The sequence below is a fragment of the Phoxinus phoxinus genome, assembly GCF_949152265.1.
Source record: "Phoxinus phoxinus genome assembly, chromosome: 20".
Lineage (NCBI taxonomy): Eukaryota > Metazoa > Chordata > Actinopteri > Cypriniformes > Leuciscidae > Phoxinus > Phoxinus phoxinus.
Genome location: NC_136895.1, coordinates 20,744,621 through 20,766,504, shown reverse-complemented (window position 1 = coordinate 20,766,504; position 21,884 = coordinate 20,744,621). Strand labels below are relative to the sequence as shown.

Sequence of the window (21,884 nt, the reverse complement as noted above, 5' to 3'; positions counted from 1 at the left end):
CTTCAGCCGGTAAAAAGGACGCAGGAGTAAAAAGCTCAGAGGAAAATAAAATAATAAAAGCAAATAAATTAAACCTCATTCACCAGAAAGCCACGTGAAAATCATCTATGTGAATTCAGGAATTCTCCAGGACAAAATAAAAAGTCATTCCTCTAGAAAACAAACGTTTGTTCTAAAAGAATATAAGCCATCCCATAGTTCCACACTGTAAAGTCATTGTTCTAAAGAAATTAACACAAGCATTGATAGACACTTCTCTTTTTTTATAGGCCACATAATAAAAGGCCACTATCTCAAAAGATTTCCACTTAAAAAAAAAAAAACAGAAAAAAGACAGACAGGAAATAAGCATCCAGGGGAAAGGAAGTGGACTTTGAGGTGATGTAGCTGAAGCAGCTTTTCTGGTTGATTTAGTCATGTTCACAGTTTGCCCAACCAAACTGTCTTGGAAACTTGGCAAAAGTGTAAAAGTGTCAGAAAGCGAATGGTGTGCCGGATGATAAAACGTCCATTTTCGTTGTAACCATACTAGTGTATCGTGAGACAGAAACGACGACAACAAAAAAGACCTGAGATCTGTGTATCTTTAAGGGCCTCTGCAAAAATAACGCATTTAAAAACTTTTATTTAAAAAAAAAAAAAAAAACGAGAGAGGAAAAGCCGAGGCAAAATGTTAGGACGGACTAGATCTGGGTAAAGACAGAATTCTGCCGTTTTTCTTTCCACCGTTCATATGCGTATAGGGCACGTGCTCCTCGTAATTGCCCCGTAGGCCCACCGAGGGGCCGTTGTCTCTACTGAGGCTCTCCTCGCGTTGGGAATAGGATGAGGGGTCCAGTGGTATGCTCTCCATGTTCTCGAAGTCCATATCGAAATCCTCGCTCTCAGGCAATTTGTTCTCCTCGCTGTAGAAGAAGGAGACCTCTTGGTAAGTGGGATGCAGGTCCTCCTTGATCATCTCGATGATCTCGTGGAAGGTGGGCCGCATCTTCGGGTTGTACTGCCAACACATCTGCATGAGGCTGTGTCTGGGAGAAGAGTTAGAGAGAGAGAAGACAATCTTACTACTTAAATCTCCATCTCCAGGCCAAGGGTGTCTCCTTGATGGGTGTGCGACATTGGAAAAAGAAATTCTCTGATCTTGTCAGTGACGATAATTAGACAACATTTTGCAGAGTGTTTTTGAGCTGTTACCTTGGCTGGTTTAAACTTGCTGACTCCCAAAGTGTTCAAAGCAGTGATTAAGTTTTTTCACAGTGAGGGAATATTTGCCCCCTCCAAAAGATTTTAAAGGAATTTTCATCTTTATAAGGGCATTTTCTCTAAGCTTATTAGATGTATGCATCATCTTTTGACAAAACTGTAACATTTAATACAATTAAATTAGATAATAAGACGCTGTAACCAATCGAAATAAATCTGTATTAACAAAATCCATCTTTGGACTGCAGAAGTTGCACAGATACTGCATCTGAAGTGGCATTTAGCTGTATTTACACAGACTGTTTAATGCAGCTCAGATGTGGCTTGAGAGCGAATGACATACTCGGTACGGTCAGTTTGCACATTGTTAAACAATTCTCATATTATCATAGCCGATATATATTGCACACCCATAACTTGGGTGTTTGAATTCAAGAAAACTAAGGATAAGAATCAGGTTCAGAATATATAGCCTTTTGGATAGAGATTCAACGTTATTTTGGAAACAGCTAAAAAGTAAGTTTTTCAGTTTCCGACGAAATATTTTTGCAAGCCGAAATCATTGACTGAAACAATGCTGGTTTATCACCTGTAAACATGAAATCCTGAACAGCATAATAAGTTAAAACTTTTAGTTTTCTTCTAAATTAAAACACTTTAAAAAAAAAAAATGTATTCTCTAGTTTTGGATATTGGGAATGTCAACAGATTTATTTCACCAGCAGAATATCATGATGGTCTAATGCTGCGTTCACACCAAACACGAATAGAGCATCTGGCGCGAGTTATTTCCATTATAAGTCAATGTAAAGACGCGTTTATGCGCGTCTGGAGGTCTTGCGGCGCGAATGACGCGTTTAGCGCGGTGGACGCCAATTCGCCTAATTCGCGCGAATGAAGCGAATTGAGCGTCTGGCACGATACGCGCGAGTGATTTTATTTGGTGCTTTTTGTACTTTCACGCGTCTGACGCCCGAGTTGAAAAATCTGAACTTTGGCGTCAGTTCACGCCACGTTAACCTTGCTGCTGTCACGTGGTGAAATGACGTGATAAACGGGGGCAGGCCCGCTTTTCAGTTTGTAATGTTATTTTATATGTTTGGCCTCAATACATTTTTTTGTAATATGGCTAAATGCCTAGTGTGGTTCTAATGTACAACAAAGCAAATCGCCTCGGACGCGCGCAATTTTGCTTCAAACGTCCTTTTCGCTTTGGACGCGCGAATGGATTTAAAATGTTCAAGCGTCCAACTAGACGCGCAATTTTGCTTCAAACGTCCTTTTCGCTTTGGACGCGCGAATGGATTTAAAATGTTCAAGCGTCCAACTAGACGCGAATTTGACACTCTATTCGCGTTTGGTGTGAACGTAGCATTAGATGGTCTTTTCCGTCGGTACTTACATTCTCTCCAGACAGTTCTCCGGTTTGTCCAGGCATCCTCCATCCATGACAAACTTGAGCACTTGCTCGTTGGACAGTCCCTGGTAAGGCTGCTCGGCAAGCGTGCTGATCTCCCATAATACCACTCCAAAAGACCTGAAAGTGGACAGACTTTTAATTACAGTACTGCGAACTCAATAAGCTGGGATTGTCCACATATCCGTTCATTTTGGTGGAACCTCTGTTCCCTAACCCAGGAGTGTCCAATCCTACTCCTGGAGGGACAGTATCCAGCAGACTTCAGCTCAATCCTGCTCCAACACCCTTGTCTGGGAGTTTCTAGTAAACTCAAAGACATTAATTAGATGGTTTAGGCATGTTAAATTGGGATCGGCGCTAAACTCTGAAGGATAGTGGCACTCCAGGAACAGAATTGGACACCCAACCATTTCTAGACTAGTTCTAAATGTACTTCTAGAAAACTGGTTAGCAAAAAAAATCCCACACAAACCCAAAGAAATACCCACCAGCAGTCAGAGTGAGCGGTGAAAACGCCATCTTTTAGAGATTCTGGCGCCATCCATCTGACGGGCAGCAAGCCTTTCCCGCCCTTGCGATAATAATCAGTCTCATAGATATCCCGCGTCATTCCGAAATCTGCAAAACAAACCGAAATCATGATCTTTTGCCCTTCCAACCCCATGTTTGACTCTGAATATGCTAAATTCTGGTCTGCTTACCTCCAATTTTCACAGTGTAATCTTCAGCCACCATGCAGTTTCTGGCAGCAAGGTCCCTGTGGACGAACTTTTTAGCGTTGAGGTATGCCATACCGTCTGCTATCTCCGCTGCCATTTGGATTATCTCCTTCAGGGTTGGTGGTGGACGGCCTGGGTTATTCTGTAAAAGAAAAAAAAACCTAAATCAATGGTCACTGGTCAATGGTCAATGATCAATGGTGATGTTTCGTGGACTCATATAGCCATTAAAGCTGAAGGGAAAATGGGTTATTTAGCATCAAAATGGCACCATTTAATTCATTTTAGGGTTAACAAAATTGGGGGCTCGTCCGGGATATGACAATTGGGGATAAGGGGTCGTTCTACAACAGAAACAGGAAGTCTTACTTCAGAATCAGGTCTCAGGCTACGCAGGTAGCTTTTCAAATCTCCGTGCGTCATCAATTCCATGACGACCAACGACGGTTGCCCCTTAGATACCACACCGAGCAAGCGGACCTAGGCGAACACGTCAAACATTTAGACAAGGTCGCTTTTGCCCTGATTATTTCGGTTCTCGAGGACATCCACACTCACCACATGATGGCAGCTAAATGCTTTCATAACTGAAGCCTCGTTGAGGAACTCGATCCTCTCGCGCAGACTTGCAGACTCGTTGACGGTTTTTACGGCCACTCGCGTCTCCGGCTCGCCCTTCACGATGTCTTTAGCGATGCCTTCGTACACCATTCCGAACGACCCCTGACCGAGCTCTTTAAAAACGTTGATCTTCTCCCGAGGCACCTCCCAGTCGTCTGGGATGTACACTGCGAACACACAAACTCAGAGTATTACCTTCACAAAGCAGAGGTGGCACATTTGATCTGACAATCACAACTATTTTGGATGTTTAGTTTATTTCTTCAATTAATTGAAGCAAAATGTTAATTGCTGCATTATATTTTGTTTTGCTTACCAAAAAAGAAAGCGATAAATTAAAAAACAAAAATAAGTAAAATGTACACTATTTTTTATTATATTGCTGCATCTAACAACTACTCTGGTAACCATTAGTCAGTTGATTATTTCTTTGATTGATTGGATAAAAACTAAAATCTTGGAAATAAAGTTTTGCTCTGCGTGAAATGTAAAAACAATGTAAATATATATGTTTCATTAGAGTGATTTGGTCAAAGATGCCAAATTTTATTTATGCTTATTTTATTCGTACTTGTTTAGTCATTTTTTTAAAATTAATTTAAAAAAGTGGATAAGATATAAACATAATATACAGTATAAGCACACATTTATCAATAACATTTGTTGACAATCTTTTTATTATCGATTTTATTAATTGGGTTAAATCTAAAATTCTATCTTACCATCATTTGCACTTAAATATTCTGGGTTTGAGGAGGCAATTAATGGGCCAGTCGGTCCTTCAGTTTGCCTGCGTGCGGGAGAAAAAAAATTATACATGAGAGCACTGTCTATATGACAAATAAGGGCTTAATTTAAGAGTGTCTTTTACATACTTCTTCTTAAGGACAATAAAGACTGTACTGGCCAGCAACAGCAGTATAATGAAGCAGACGACTGGGCCAATGATGATTTTCATGTTCATTTCCCCTGCAAAACATGTTTATTAGAGATCATAGTGGCCAAATTAACAGTAAAAAAAATATAAACGCAATAACGCTTACTGTCTTGAACAGAGAAGTACACAGGCTCCGTCCAGGAACCGTTGCCGGCCAGCGAGGTGGCGCGGATTCTCACACTGTAATTCCCAGGATGCCCTACTCTTAATCGACAGCCATGGTTTTTCTCATAAGTGATTCTGGACACACAGATTTGATCCTCCTGAGGGACAAGAAAGAAAAAAAAATGTGTTTAAAAAAAGACACAAAATGATTTACTTAGATTTACTTCCCCTAGAAACAGGGAAGTTGCCGTGTATTACCAAAAATGTATTATACAATATATATATATATAAAATATTTATTTAATATGTATACCGTATGTATGCATGCATATATATATATATAAATCGGTCATTCACTTGTCTGAATAAAAAAAGTTGCTTGTCTGGAAAATGTTTGATTTTTTTTTAGGTGTAAATATAACTTATTCTGAAGTATTATTCTCATCAGTCTTGTATATGTATATGTATTTTTGAAATGTAGAAATATTGACGTTCTTTAGAATGAACTAAACACCTACATAGCTATCTGACATCCTCAGGAACTTGACTTCATATAGTATGATCAAGCCGTTGGGTGCTCTCGGTTCGTGCCATTTGATGGAGACGAATTCCGGTTCATCGGGAATAAATTCATGAGTCACTGGCCCGACAACGTTGTCCGATTTTACTAGGAACACAAATGGGAAGTGGACACATTACAACACGAATCCAGAGCTTTCTGTATCCTGTGTTATGAGAAAGATGCGGTCTTACGTTCAGGCAGCGTGCGGGCATTGACGTATGTAGGCATGCTGCAGCGGCTCTGGTCTGTGGGGTGGTTGCAGGCCTGGATCTCGATCTGGTAGCTGGTGAAGTGGAGCAGGTCGGAGATGACCGTGGACTCTTTGGAGCTGGCTTTGAACACCATCTTCCGGCTCTTGTCCTCCTCTGGGATTGAAGTGGTGGCAAAGTTGGGCAGGCTGGACGGTGTGATCGCAAAATTCGGCAACGTAGCATTGGCTACGCCCACTGAGCGGCGCCGTCGGTGGGGCCTGCGGGTTGACAGTGAAAAATTAGTTTCAGTAACTGTTTTAGCTCGAACGCTACACAATGAAGAGTTAGTTGTGTTTTCTGGCCAGCTTTAAAAAACTAAATTGTACTGCCAATATTCATTGTAAAATCAGTAATTCACATGGGCACTTGCTGTCTAAATGGGCATTTCTTGAGCAGAATAATCTGCAATGTGGCTATAAACCAGTAGATGGCGCTATAGACCCTTGATGTTCAACAGAACAGTAAGGACCCATTTAATACTACAGCGATCTATTCATGGGACTCTGCACAGGATTAACCCACAGCAAGATACCAGTCCTCATGGCTGCTTTCCAGACTGGCACATACGAAAATACGTCCCTACGGGATGGTGCTTACAGGGAAGAATGGACAGGAACCATTAAACGCTTCAGAGAGGAAGTGCACAAGGTGCACCATGTACAAAGTGACCAATGTGGCGGATGGATAGAGCATATCATGCTTTGTGTTTCTGCATTAAAGTTGGGTTACAAAATGGTTATAAATGGGAGCAATTGTGTAGTCATCTGCGTTTAACTACATTTAAAATAGTGATTAATTGTAATAAACACGTTTAATACAGGTTGCAAAAAATATTTTCATAATAATTTTTAATACAAATTATAATATAATCACTTACAATTGTATTAAGAATACAAATAATAAATATTAAATAGCTGTACCTGGATTCAAACACTTCATTGTGGAGGTAGTTCTCAAAGGTCTTGCGGAAGTCAGACTCTTCGGCTTCTTTCTTCAGCTGCATCTCTGTTTTGGGGCAGGCGCAGCAGCGCCCCTGCTCGTCGGGCTCCTCCGTTTGGTTCCACTTCTGGTCTTCTTCAATGTCATGGTGTGTCGGCGTATGGGACGGCACTTTCATCCCTGTATAGTGGACACAAAGAACATAATGAGCAAGTGTGGTGATGACGTCTGACCGTAAAGGCGGATCCATTGGTCGCTGCTTGAAGGCGCACACACACACACACACACAGGTCATCTACTGTACCTTGCTGGCAGTAGTCGAACTTGTAGTGCGTGATGTCCTCGTTCTGCTTCTGGCAGAAGACGATGTAGTGGGTGATGTTTCCGTTGGGATCGGAGGGCGGCTTCCACTTCAGAATGATCTGCGAGGAGGAGTTGGACCTGGAAATGGGGTCCAGTGGCACTGAGGGTCCTGTTACACATTAGAAACAGAGCAGCTTCAGCTTTCGGTTCTCAGATGACAAGCTTTCACGAGTCATTTCATTCACATCACGCCACAGGGCTGATGGACTGAGAAGAAACTGTTGCGTATATACACACACACATTGACATTTTTAACTAATTTAGATAAAATGTTTATATTTATTATAATTACAATTATATTAATATGCATTTATATACATATTTATGAATATATATGTATGTATGTGTGTATATATATATATATATATATATATATATACACACATACACATATACACGTGTTAATTATAGTTAGCATAATTTACTATTTATTCATATTTAAATTGTTTGCATTACATTTTTTATTTTGTAATAAATTATGTGTTTTAAATACAATTATACATATGTGTATAAGAGCAAAGACAAATACGTATGTATTTATTATTATTCATTCTATTAATTTATATATTTATTTACTATATTAAAATTCTAATTTCATTATATAATTATAGTACGATTACAATTTATTTTAAAATATAAATATATCTAAAAATGTATTTGCATTTTTAACCTGTATTAAATGTTTTTAAATTTTTTACAGTTTATTAATTTACTTCATATTATTAAAGTTTAGATTTCTATATAATTATATTACAATAACAACCTATTTAAAAATATAAATAAATGTATAAAACTAATATGCAGTTTTTCAACCTGTATATGTATTCATTACAATTTACATATTCATAAAAAAATATATAAATATATGCATTTTAAACCTGTATAATATGTATTGTGTCTTGTGTGCATATATCTTATTGTTGCCTGAGAGCCAAAATAATGTCCCAGGCGGCTGCTATAACTTACGCGTGGCGTTGGTGCGGACGTAGATGATCTCGCTCTTGGCCCCGCGGACCAGGTGGTCATCAGAGGCGGCAAGTTGGGTTTTGACCATGATGGCGTACTGGGTCCAGGGCTTCAGAGGCATGATGATGTGACCCGGCTCATTCTGGTTGCCCTCGGTGACGCGCTTCGGCGGCTCCACGTCAGCAATCGCCCAACTGTTCGAGCCACAGGCGTCCTGTCCGTCATATTCAGTCACGTTCCTATAGGGACTGAATGGAAAAAGAGACTATATATTTTCATGCTTTCATAGATGATCTAATTTATACACATAGCACTTGGAGGCTTTTTTTAATGAACTAAAAATTATGAAATATAATAATATACAATTATGAAGACAATTATTTTTATTAACTAATAATGAAAGATACAAAAATGTTATTAATTTAAGTAATTAAATTTACTAAATTTATTCATTGATTATTATTAAATTATTACTTTTATTAAGTATTCAAATAGTTAGGTTTTTACATTCTTTCAATGGTTAATTGAATTATTAATAATCTTGAATTTACTCAAGATTAAATATTAAATAATATTGGATTTTTATATTATTTTTTTTATAATGTATAATTAGATATTTTACTAAGTACTCAGAATTATAATTAAAACGTGTTTTAATGTTTTCAAGCTTTAAATCATTTAAAAAATAAATATTTTTTATGAATCATAATTAAATATATAATAATAGCCAATTCTAAACCATTTATTAAAAATAGCAATCTCATGGTTTCAATGTTTAAAGCAGTTTACAAAAGCGGGACATGGAACAACATTTTTATTAGCAAATTCAAATTAAATATAATATTATATACTTTTAATACTAATTCATAATAATGAATATTTTTATAATTAAAATAATAGATATTTAATTGTAATATTAAATTATTTCAATTTCCAAGCAATTAAAAAAAATGTGAATGGCATAAAATAACATTTATATTATTTAACAATAGTTAAATAAATAATATATAAATAGTATTTTAATAATACTTTTGAAATAAAACATAAGTAAATTAAACTAAAACTAGGCTATAACTAGTCATCTCCCAAACACACACACAAAATAATTCTATGTATAAATACAAGTAACAATTACAACCAAACTGAAAATCAAAATACAAGCTCAATTAAAAATAAAAATGTGTGACATTTTCAAAACTATAACACAATTGTTTCTAATATAGGGTCGGTTTATGGTTAAGTTAACAGTCCAGGAACCACACAGGACGGCTTCAGGTGGTTCAGATGGGACACCTTTTAAACTTCAGGCTTCATTTGGGTCAGATCAAGGCAATATCCGTGAAGTATAAAAGAGATGAAAAAACTCACGCTTCCTTATAGAAGACCATGAATCCCAGCAGGTCTCGGAAGTCTGAGGGCCAGAACGGCACCCACCTGATGAGGATCTTGTCGTGGGATGTGCGGATTTGTGAAAATTTCAGAACTTGGTTTTCACCTGTAAGAGAGGTTCGATAAGAGGTCTGGTTTGACAAAGCTCAAGCTCCAGTGAAACCAAAAGCACTGTGGGTCTTACAGAAGGCCTGGTCTCCATAAGCTGGGATGCTGATATCGTTTTTAGGGATCCTGTCCTTGGTCCCGGTCACCTCTTCCATACGGAGAATCTCAGACTTGCAGAGTTTGGTGTTGTGGAGGAAGAACATCCTGCTGTTGAGGATGGTGAGGTTGTGTTTGGACCAGTCCCACAGTTGACGCAAGTTCTGGTTGTCCATGGCGTAGAACGAATAGTTCCTAGAAAGAATGACGGTAAACAATACAAATTACTAGTGGTCGACCAATTTTTTAATCGTCAATGTCGCGTTCTCAGCGCTGTCAAAATAAAAGTCCTGCACGCTGTCAAAATAAACGTTATGAGACATGGGCCAAAAAAAAAACGTACTGGGCAATACCAATAATAAAAAATAAAAAAGCGATTTTTTTTTTTTTTTTGCTCAGTACGTTTTTTTTGTTTGGCCGATAATTGCCAATTTATTACAATAATAATAATAATAAAAAGCGATATATATATATATATATATATATATATATATATATATATAAATCGCTTTTATTTTATTTGCTTATTGATATTGCCTAATACGTTTTTTTTGTTTGGCCGATGTCTCAGAGCATTTATTTTGACAGCGTGCAAGACTTTTATTTTGACAGCAATGAGAACGTGACATTGGCAATGAAAAAATAAAAATCAATCACTACAAATGACAAAGTCACACTTGTAACCCCAACAATGCGTCTTACATACCCGGCTTCCAGCGCTTCCCCGCGAATAACACGCAGCTTGCGGAAGAAGGAGAGGGAGACGAGAGCGTAGGCTCTGCGGATGCTGAGGTAACCCGTGATCTCCTCCAGCTGACCCAGACTGGACTCCAGCTCCACCGCGATATTATCTGAGGGACAGAACATGCGTTTTCATATGCATGAAACTTCACACTATTTCATTTCACACATTCTGCTATAGATGCATATTACTCTATGCAAAAACAAACTACTTACACGGCTATCTGAAATACTGGACTCTAATTGGTCAATCATAGCAATCAGAAATTTAAAACAGTTTTGTATAATGATGCTCAATTGAATGATTGACTTGGGTATTTCTAAATACTTAGATTTTAGACTTTATTTTTTTATAAAGTTTTTTTTTTTTAGTTCAAATAATTGGCCCAATAAGCATTTTTAATGGTTTTATATAAATATAACAATACAATTCTTAGTATTCGGAAAACTGCCAAAAAATTTTTTGGCAAAAAGGATAAAACAGGCTAAAATAAACATTACAAAATATGTAATAATAATATAACAAACCGACAAATAAAATCTTGTTTTTATCCATTACAACCCGTTTTTATATATTTATAAATAAATAATATTATAAATAATTGTATTTTAGTATTTGGATTTAATTTTTTACATTTATTTAATTTTATTTTCAGCTGTAGTTATTTAGGATACTTTTTTATATATTTTTTTTATGTTTTTATAATTAATGTTATGTTACATTATATCATTATAAATATATACATTTATAAATAAACTGCATTTTTATTTTAAAATTGCATTTTTATTTTAAAATATTTTTGTATTTGGATTCCTTATTATTCGTTATACAAATTATTATACAAAAAATATAATAATAATTAGCCATTCATTTTTATACTCTGTTGTCGGATTTATATATTTAATTTATTTAAAATTGTATATTATTCTTTATTAATTGCTATTTTTTGTTATTTAAAAAATAAATAATGAATAATAAATTAAAACTAACAGACAAAAAGTGCAAAGGATTTTGAAGAAACGGACAAAATTCATGTGCGTAAATGCAATGCATATGCTTACGAAGACCCCTAAAAGTGTCCAATACTCACTTCCTCCGCTGATCTTGATGATCAGACTGCCGTTGAGGACCGTACAGCCCCGCAGAGCCTGAGCGGCGGTGACCGAGTCCACCGTCTTCACCCCCGTACACAGTTTGGGACATCGGCCGGCACATGGCGTGCAGTTCAACCTGAAAGCATGACAGCCATGTTTTTAATAAAGAGCAAAGACACGTCTGGCTGTTGCTTTAAAAATACATTCGCGATGATGTCATCAGCTGCCACGACTTTTCACGATTGCCCGAACATATTGTTCCCTCATGTCACCTGCGCTGTTGTTGTGTTTGGGACGATCCCAAATACTGTGTAACGGTCTCGTGTTCTCAATTCAAGCTGTGCATCTGAATGGAAATGACCACTGACGGCAAACATGAAAACACAATCCCACTGAGACAAAACAAAATACCACAGATAGTTGTGTTGGCCTTGAAGTATGCAAGCTCCGCATCACGGCAAACACCCGCTCTGTCTGTCCCATATAAAGAGACTCTGAAGACCAGGCCTTTTGACGCAAGAATCGGCAATTGCACTGAAAGATACAGCGGAAAGAAATAATCGCGTAATGAATCCCTGCGACGCAGCTGATCTGTATAATTCTGTGGCTTAATTTGATCACTTTTTGACAAAACAAGAGAGTAACGTTATGTAATCTCACTCAAATCTTGCTGAAATGCAGCAATGGGTGGGAGAGGAATTCACTGCTATTTTTCCAAATTAATTTGGAGCTTTCATATTCGACTTTACACCAAAAAAAAAACAGGTCAAGAACGCCAGACTTATAAACATAAAACACGTAATAATATATAGGCCTATATATTATTACGTGTGTTTGTGTTTATATGTGTGTATATAAACATGTATGTGTATATACAGTGTATATTATTTATAAACAATAATACAGTGTTTATACACACACACACACACAATGAAAGTGTGTGTGTGTGTGTGTGTGTGTGTATATATATATACACACACACACACACACACACACAATGAAAGTGTGTGTATGTGTGTGTGTATATATATATATATATATATATTTTTTTTTTTATCAAGCCTTTATTTGTTATAATTGTGATGAAAACCCCAAATTCAAAATTAGAATATTGTGAAAAGGTTTTCATAAGCTGTAAGCCATAATCATCAAAATTACAACAAATAAAGGCTTGAAATACCTCACTTTGCATGTAATGAGTCTATATAATATATTAGTTGAAATTACTGAAATAAATGAACTTTTGCACAATATTCAAATTTTTCGAGTTTCACATATATAAACACACACACACACAATATATCATTTACATGTGTATATTTACATATACATATTTTTTAGGTCTATAAATGCAATCAAATAATTGGCCTTAAATATACATTACCCTAAACAAACAAAAATAAAGTTTTTTGAACAAAATTGCATTTAAATAACTACTGATAAAAATATGTATCTTTAACTACACATTGTTATTTGATTAATAAACTGTAAGCTTTTCGATTTGCTTTAAAAACATTCCTTTGAGAATTATATTTTACTGGATGTGCTGTAAGTTTTTGAATCACTAAAAAAAGATTTGAAGTTAAGATTCGTTTGCGAATCAGATTACACTAGTCGCATTGTATGTTTTTGATTCACTAAAAATAATCAGATAATAAGAGTCATTCGTTCAGGAATAGGCCTACACTAGTCGTAGGCCCCGTTTACACCAGGAATGAAGATGCGTTTTGGTCGATCGGATCACAAGTGGACGATGCCAAATACAGGTGTAAACGGGGTGTAAAACGTTTTGAGCTTGTCCACTTTCGACCACTTCCAGAGGTAGTCAAACTCATTTGACCGGATTGTTTTCGTAGTGTAAACGCTCATGTGGTCGAATGCGTTAGATAAGACACAAAAGACCGCCTTGGGCTATGTTCACACTTAGCGTCTTTTTTCAAACTGCCAGCGTCTTTTTTCAAACTGCCAGCGTCTGTTCTACATTAGAACCCTATGGAGTAAACCGTTTTTTCAAAAAAGTCCTGAGCGCTTTTTTAAACGCCACCGCCGGCGTCTTTTTCTGCAGCTCAGAGCGTCTTTTAAAGTTGAAAAAAGTTTAACTTTTCTGAAAAGAACGCCCTACGTCAAGCGCCTTTTTGAACGCTGACCAATGACAAGCGAGTAGCGAGACCTGTCGTTTCCATAACAACAAGAAAAATGGACACAGTGCCGGTAGAAAAACTAATCGTCCTTGTTTCGGAGCACAAGGAGCTGTTTGATATGAGTACACAACTCTATCATAACATACATCACAAAGAGGCTGTGTGGGCACACTACTGTTGCAGCTGTTGTTATAGCAACAAAAGACGCGCTCGGCTGCTATTTGTAACCGAACGCACAGCGTTTTTTTTTTTTTTTTTGCTAAAAAAACGCCGTTGTTAACTTTTTTTTGTCAAAAAAGACGCTAAGTGTGAACGTAGCCTTACTGATCTAATGAGTAAACATCACGGAAAACGTGCTAGCGCTACAGGATTTAAACGTTGTCCGCTGGAGACCCAAGTTTGGTCTGAAGATGAAAAATGTTCCAAGCACAATGTTCTCTCACCATTCCTGATTTCTAACACACTCTCGTGGCTGTCAGAGAAGAAACGAAAGCTGCTGCTCTCCGTGTTTTTCCGTCGTCTCCGGGCGCATTCATATGCAAATGTATCCATTAGATTAAAACACCCATACATTTCCCCGCCCATAGACCCCCCCCCCCCCTCGAAGAAATAGGACAGAAGTGTTGAAAGTAGACAAAAGAGACGGATTTAAACAGGAATGTGTCTCCCTCGTCTACTTGTGATCCGATCGACCAAAAGTAAACAGGGCTGTATATGTTTGGAGTCAAAGAATCGGCTCAGAGTCATTTTGAGGAATCAGATTACACAAATCGCATTGTATGTTTTTGATTCGCTAAAAAGAATCGGCTCATAAGAGTCATTCAGGAATCAGATTACACTAGTCACACTATTTGGATTCAAAGAATCGGCTCATGAGAGTTATTCGCTCAGGATCGCACTCAATGTTAATGTGCAGTATTTTTGTATTGGGACACCATTGAATACTATGGAGGAAATTTTAGTTTTTTGTTTTAGTGCACCGTTTTGTTCGCAACGATGAAATAATCTTCAGAGCAAACTGAGCTAATCTGAGCACATCAGTTCATTCGCAATCGAGTGTTCTTCTCTCTAAGGTTTATAAGCACATAATCCCACTCTTTAATTCCCCTTCCAGTTTTGAGTTCCACACCACGCAGGTTCGCAGTGAACCCGCAGTTTGTGCATTTGAACCCCTTCATATTACATCCAGTTGCCAGTGAATTTTGGTTCCCGCTGCTCCCTCTTCTCATTTGGAAAATAACAGGGAAGGATGGGGCTCGCTGTTATGAAACAGGACTTACCGCCGCATGACTGCCTTCCACAAAGGCGAAAGGTGGCCGGACGAGAAAAACAAGCGAGTGACGTCACTTCAAAACAAAATTCCTGGAAAACCGAGATCTCATCAAGCTTCCACAACTGCAGCGCTCCGACATGGAGACAAAGGAACCCAAAGGCCACCTTTTCAAAGGCCCCCCGAGACCCCAGTGAACGCAAACAAAGGCTGCCATTGTTCCCGCGAGGCTGCGCTTCGGTCCCGTTCGCAGTGTTAATTCTCTGTTTATTTGTGCGTTAATAATTCCCACACATGAAGCTGGACGTGCAAGCCAGCGTGTGCGGGAGCTTCCGGACATTCCCGGGCCAGCCAAACAGACTCAGGCTCAAAATAAAGGCCGCCAATGTCGCTTTCCGACACGCAATGTTGTTTTGGTTTGGCTCATTATACTTCCCCTTGGCTTGACAAATCCCGCCGGATTGCAAATGACTCTGTTGGAATAATCAGGGTGGCATTTTATCACGCTCTTAACACTTGACACCGGCCATTATAATCTGCTCGTTTTCAATTTACCGTGACTGACGAAAAGACTAAACGATGTTATGATACTTCCAGAACAGTTATATCTTCTCCCGGTCAAGTTGAGCGTGACAACCGGTTCGTTAATTTGCTAAACGACCAAAAACAAATCACAGCCTTAACCAGAAACTGCAGCTTCATGCCTGAAGCACATGATTTAGTCATTTATATAAAAGGGGGAAAACAAAATTCTCACAGAATCTGTCAAAACATCAAATTTCAGCAAAAAATATATATTTTTGCTTCATTTTCTTTTAAATTATTTAATATTTTCATGACAATTAAGCGACAATTCATTTTTCTTGTTGTTAATTTTACATTTTAAATATTTTTTTTAATAATTTACTATTTTAATAATTAAATTTTTAATTTAATTGATTCATTAATTAATTATACAGTAATGCAAATCACCATAATAACAATCAAAAAAGTGCATTAATATAGAATATAGAGTAAAAATGTGCTTAATTGTCATAAAAATAATGTAAATGCTAAAAATACTTAAGTCATTTTCTTTAAGATTATTTTATATTGTGACATTTTTTTCACAATTAAAAATAAAATATTTTAAATAAATGAATTATTTTGATTAATAATGATATAACATTATAATTCAATCAATTTTATCAAATTAAATTAACATTCGTTTACTGTTATACATTTAAAAATGTATGCATTACAGTAATAAGAATTACCATTGAGAATAATAATTTTTTTTAAAACTATAAAATAAAATGTCTGGATACTTTATGATAGCAAAAACTGCGGCAATAAAATGTAGATTTATTTTACATAATTATACATTTTAAAGAAAATAAAGACTTACATAATCCTTAAAAATCTTTATTTTCTTTAAAATTCAGAACATTATTTCTGTCTTTTCCTTGCGATTTCCCGGTGAAATGTGACCTGTGAACTTTCGAGACTCGTTTCTGAATGCTACACTGATTCTTGCTGTTAACATTCCCTGATATATTCCCTGCCGTGGACAAAAGCGTCTCCTCGCGACCGCCTCGGCCTTTTAATTCAACTCTGTCTTCTCTTGTGATTTATTCATCTACCTAGGAGCTCCTAAATCTCCTTCTGTGCTACTGAAAAGTCTCTGTTCCTCATCAACTTTCGTCGAAATCGGAGCAAAATCTGATTTGAGTTGATTGTAAAGTGTAATGCTGTGTAACGGTTGGCAGTCTGGCTCCTGTAGTTAAAAATAAAAAAGCCGGTACGTACGTGGTGGAATTCATGGTGGTGTATCCAGACGGGCATTCTGGGATACAGGCCCCGTTGTGGATGACGTACTCGTGGCAGTCGCCGCTCTTGCCCTTGCACTGGTTGTGGAGGTCCTGGCAGAATTTTAAGGACACGCAGCGCCATCCCTTGAAGGTGTAGTATCCCAGCGGGCAGCGCTCCACGCACGCCTCGCCGAACAGGAAGTAGCGACAAGCTACGCATTTGGTTGCGTTCCCTGGCAAAGAGCAGCCGCCCAGACACTGATCGTGACAGCACTCCTTATGGGGGGTACAGGCTCCGTGGGCACATTCGGAAGGACAAACTGTGATGGGAACAAGGGAGAAAAGAACAAGGATAACTTATTAGATTCATTTTACAACAGGCAAAAACATTGCTTTTCATGCACTGGTCAGAGATATTGGGCTTTCCATAACATGTTTAAAACTAGTGGAAAGAAAACATCCAAAATGCACTATTATTGTTTCTTTTATTGCACTTTATCAGTAGATTTGAGCTATAATACATTTGTTTAATGTTGCCTATGCTTTGTCAATCTTTTAATATGCCAATAAAAATACTGCCGATTTCTTCAGGTCTTTATCGCTTCATTAAAATTAAATGAAAGAAACGGAAAAAAATTTACTTTCACGAGCTGCCTCGTATTTGTGAGCTTGCCGCGGGATTCGCGTGAATCTCTTAAGTGAGAACAAGCTTACAGGCTTCCGTACATCGACCGGCCGCAGCGTATATCAAGAACACATCCGGGTACCTTCCATGCGTCCTCTGTACTTGCGTACTAGAGAATTGAAATTCAACTTTGACGGTTGTTGATGACGTGGTACGAGAAGACAAGGAGGCAAGATCGCTTAAGACCGGATATTGAGATACAGCCAGTGTTGTGAGACACGCGCTTAGGACTGCACATGCGCAGTTGCTGGTCCAGCCAGCATGATTTGAGCGTTTAGAAACTAAATTTAAGATCTTTTTTTTTTGTCAGATGTCATTGGGGATTACAAATTGAAGAAATTCAGGAGCTGTACTAGCTTGACTGAAATAGCTACAGTGAGGCATTTCAAAGATGGCCGCTGAGTGAAATGTCTTGCCTTAAAGGGACTGGTTGAGGCGCTGCCAAAATAAAAGTCCCGCCACTGTCAAAATAAAAGCCCACTTCTGACACTTAACGGCCAATGGCAATAATGGCCAAAAAAAGATATCCAAAAATTAGCCATGGCGATATATCGGCTCACCACTAGTGATGACCTCGGTAAAAACCTTTGACTTTTAAGAATTTTGGCTTTACCCAATGTTCAATGTAGAAAATGCCTCATTTGCCAATTTAAAAATTAAAAGTTTTCTGAAATATTAATCAACTGGGGAAGCATGGCAATATCTATAAGTAATATTTGTACCCTATTCACCGGTCTTGCCTTAAGGAAAACATTATTTCTTGATTTTTGGGCTGAAATAAACAACATACGTTGACCGCAACATCACGTTAATGAAATCAAATGTGATCAAATCCAAGTGGATCTGAGGTCAGTTGCATCCTTGTGAGCCTTTAATCAGCAGGAAGGAAGTGATTCAGAGTCGTGTTTGGCCGCAGGGCCATCTGGAAGTGAAGCTTGTGCATCGCAGGGTGCGAAAATAAATGAATACAGCAAGTCTGTAAGTCATCTTCCTCGTCTCACACTCACACTAGCCGCCTGCTAGACCACAACAAAGACACAGCATGTTCCAGAAACATGTCAAGAATAGCACGCAACAACAGTAGCAGAACTACAACAGCGTACACAGAATACGCTGAGACACTACATTTGTAAAAATGTGCAAGATACAAACAGCTCACACGTTTGCTGTTTCCCATAATGCAATGCACTTGACTAGTATGTTGAATCGGACCAGAATACATTTGTTAAAATTGTTACTTACACTATTTTTTAAAGAAAATATTGTCCTGCATACAATACTCTACTTATATACTACCTTTTAGTAGTATATTTAGTATAGTATAGAAATGTTTTTTTTTTTATGTTTTTTAACTTAAATTTATATTTAAAAAAATCTATTTTAAAATGATATAAATAATAAAATGTATTATTATAAAGAATAAAAAATTATATAATGATAAGAAAAATAAATTAAACGTAAAAATGATTTAAAACAACAATACAAAAACAGTGGTCTACACACATTTAAGATGTCATTATCCATAAATGTTTTGTGATTTCTTTTTAACAAATTAAAAAAAGTATATAAAAAATTACTTTACTTTCTACAAGAACACCTTTTAAAATTAGTTATGGTAAATAATACAATCAAACATAACCACATTTATATAAAAGACCTATCTAAGATTGTAAACGCGCAGCACAGTGTGTCATTGCAACCCATCATTAAATTCATCCTGATCAGACACGAGTTCGGCGGAGATGTCGGACACAGCCGGCCTTCCAGGTTACAGCGCAGAGGCAAATCTGTTGGACTTCATTAGTGCCATAAAACCCTCCATCATGTGACACTGGGCCGCCCCACAGGAGCAAAACAACATGGACCCTTCTGCCTGTCAGCGACGGGGCGGACCATATCACTGCCTGACTGAAATATGAAGGGGCACCCGAAAGGTGAAGGGGATTATGGGGGGGTCTAGAATGCATTCAAAACGGATAAGAAACAGAAAAAGGAATAATAAAAGACAGACAAAAGGCAGAATTCCTGAAATTTAGCAAAATATGTAAATCTGGGACGTTAAAAACACCTTAACAAGCATATTAAACCACTGTCTGGCATTATAACCACAAACCAAAATCCTGGCCTTCAGAAATATGTCAGGAAACTTAATGTCAGCAGACTAGGGTCGTGTAGGAATAATTGCACCAACTAATACTGTCTGATTCATCTTGTAAAAAATTATTATAATTTTGTAATGACAAACTCAAAACATCAAGGCATTACACTGGGCCAAATATATTTTTTTCCTCTCAATTTTGCTACCAATATTCATTGTAAATCATATTTAAAAAAGAATGACATAAAAAAATGAAGATCACATGTGGCATTTTTATTTTATATACTTTATACACTGATAATAAAACATTTTTGTGTGTTATTAGTAATCATTATATAGCTGCCTATGAATAAAATATGTATAAATACATAATATTATTTATAATAATAATATATTATGTTACTTAATACTAAACATGATTACTACTTATTATACCTGTATATAATATCAATATAATAATCAATTGGTAATTAATATAATCATTTTGATAGTGATATACAATTTTAATCAGATTTAAAAAAGAATGATGAATAAAGTTGGTCTCCATTTTTTAAATCATGAAAACATAAAAATAATATTTTTATTATTTTTGCCCAATACTATTTATTAGTCAAAATCAAAGACTAATTTTTACTAATAAAACATAAAAAGACCACAGTCTGCTTCCATTGCAAGGCCCAACCACGTTCACGCACGTCAAACCCGTTAATCCGACTCCCGATCCAATCAAAGCTCCAGTCCATGTTTCCCCAGCAGCCTCAGATCCGCCCTCACCCTTAACCAATGTTTTTGCTGTCCGTGGAAGGCAGCCATTCAATGGCCTCTTCCAACAGAGAGAGAGATCCGCCCAGCGTTAACCCCCGACGCGCCGGCAGACAGGCGGCAGACGGATGCAGAGGGAATACACGAGGACAGGCAGGAGCGAGCATGCAGACGGGCGCAGCCTCCACTTTCGCAGCATTCCTCACATACGCCAGCGATTGCGGACCGCGTAACCCTGCACAACCCCCCCGCCCTCCTCCACAGCAGCCTCCCCAAGGTTGATCCCTCTGGAAACACACACATCTTCTCTCTGCGGCCTTTGTAGTCCCTCCTGCTTTCATTCATAAGCATTGTGTGGGATCTGGTGTCTGATCTCGAGCTCTGTCATTGGCTATCAAATAATGTGCTAACACATACGATTAATAATGCTCAACACAATAAGTTTTGTTTATGCATTTCATTTAGCATTATAACGGTTTAATTATGCAACCACACAACCGTCTCTTAAAAATCCTGGCCTTCAAATATGTCACGAAACCTGAGGTCAGCAAACTAGGGATGTGTAGGAATAATCGGTTGCACCAACTAATTTTGTCGAAATTTATTTTATCATATTTTTTTCATGACAATTTCTTTTTATATTTAAGTAGGTGTTATGCTGAGCCAAACATGAATAAATCCCAATATTGCTAGCAATACAACATTTTCATCAGATTAAAAAAAAGAAACAATCAAAAAAAAAAGTAATTAAATTCAATATAAATTTTTTATTTTTTTATTTTTATTAAAATATATTGATATATATGTGCAGGTGTTTTGCTGGGCCAAATTATGATGTTGTCCATGTGGCATTGTTTAATATTATAATACAATATAATATAATACAATAATTATAATTATAACAACAATATAAAATCATATAATTCAATAATATTTTTTTGGCCAACAATAACTAATATTAGTAAAAAAGATACATAATTACACCAGATATATTATTAATTGTACATGAATAATAATAAGAGATTTCATAAATATATTCATTTGTTGCCAAATATTTTAATATTATAATTTCTTTTTGGTCAACAATATTTAACATTAGTAAAAAATACATAGTTACACACATTATATAATTAATAGTATAAATGACTAATAATAAAAGTATATTTTATCATCTTAAATACCATCCTTTGTTTCCAAATAGATTCAAAATATGTAAAGCAAGTAAAGGCTTTTGTTTATTCACTAAATAAAAGGATAAAACTACTACTTGGTCAAAATCCCACTTTTTAAGGCAGAGCAATTACATATCAAGACTGAATATAGCATCAAAAGGCTGAAAAATAGAGACGTAAGCTATATTGCTGAGCCCTAGTGACATCTGTGAGCAACACGAACCATAAACACGCTTCCCTATATTCACTCTGAGGTCACGGGTCAGTGTTCACCGAGAACTCATGCGGATTCCCCATAAAAACACGCTAATGCATTCACACATGCATGCTGGGGCAGTTGGATGGCGTTTTACTATATTTGGCCGCTCTCGCATGTCTCAGGCCTCAAAAGATTTACTGTAAACGCTACTGATGATTTGTTCAGAGGCGTGCGGCTTACGAGAGCCGAGGC

General features: G+C 37.0%; 1 protein-coding gene across 1 annotated transcript in view; it reads right to left on the bottom strand.

Moving 5' to 3' along the window:
• Nucleotides 1–248: 248 nt before the first annotated feature.
• The window catches only part of insrb (insulin receptor b), a 70,200-nt gene continuing 48,564 nt past the window's right edge, over nucleotides 249–21,884 (bottom strand). The window contains exons 3-21 of the mRNA XM_079593571.1: nucleotides 16,715–17,036; nucleotides 11,512–11,651; nucleotides 10,386–10,530; nucleotides 9,660–9,874; nucleotides 9,455–9,581; nucleotides 8,087–8,334; nucleotides 7,062–7,229; nucleotides 6,739–6,937; nucleotides 5,759–6,036; nucleotides 5,524–5,672; nucleotides 5,007–5,163; nucleotides 4,839–4,932; nucleotides 4,686–4,753; nucleotides 3,901–4,130; nucleotides 3,712–3,822; nucleotides 3,325–3,484; nucleotides 3,112–3,241; nucleotides 2,606–2,740; nucleotides 249–1,028 (exon numbers count right to left, since the gene is read on the bottom strand). Coding sequence (XP_079449697.1) covers nucleotides 674–1,028; nucleotides 2,606–2,740; nucleotides 3,112–3,241; nucleotides 3,325–3,484; nucleotides 3,712–3,822; nucleotides 3,901–4,130; nucleotides 4,686–4,753; nucleotides 4,839–4,932; nucleotides 5,007–5,163; nucleotides 5,524–5,672; nucleotides 5,759–6,036; nucleotides 6,739–6,937; nucleotides 7,062–7,229; nucleotides 8,087–8,334; nucleotides 9,455–9,581; nucleotides 9,660–9,874; nucleotides 10,386–10,530; nucleotides 11,512–11,651; nucleotides 16,715–17,036 — 3,431 coding nt within the window. The 3' untranslated portion in view covers nucleotides 249–673. The remainder of the gene's footprint in view (nucleotides 1,029–2,605; nucleotides 2,741–3,111; nucleotides 3,242–3,324; nucleotides 3,485–3,711; nucleotides 3,823–3,900; nucleotides 4,131–4,685; nucleotides 4,754–4,838; nucleotides 4,933–5,006; nucleotides 5,164–5,523; nucleotides 5,673–5,758; nucleotides 6,037–6,738; nucleotides 6,938–7,061; nucleotides 7,230–8,086; nucleotides 8,335–9,454; nucleotides 9,582–9,659; nucleotides 9,875–10,385; nucleotides 10,531–11,511; nucleotides 11,652–16,714; nucleotides 17,037–21,884) is intronic.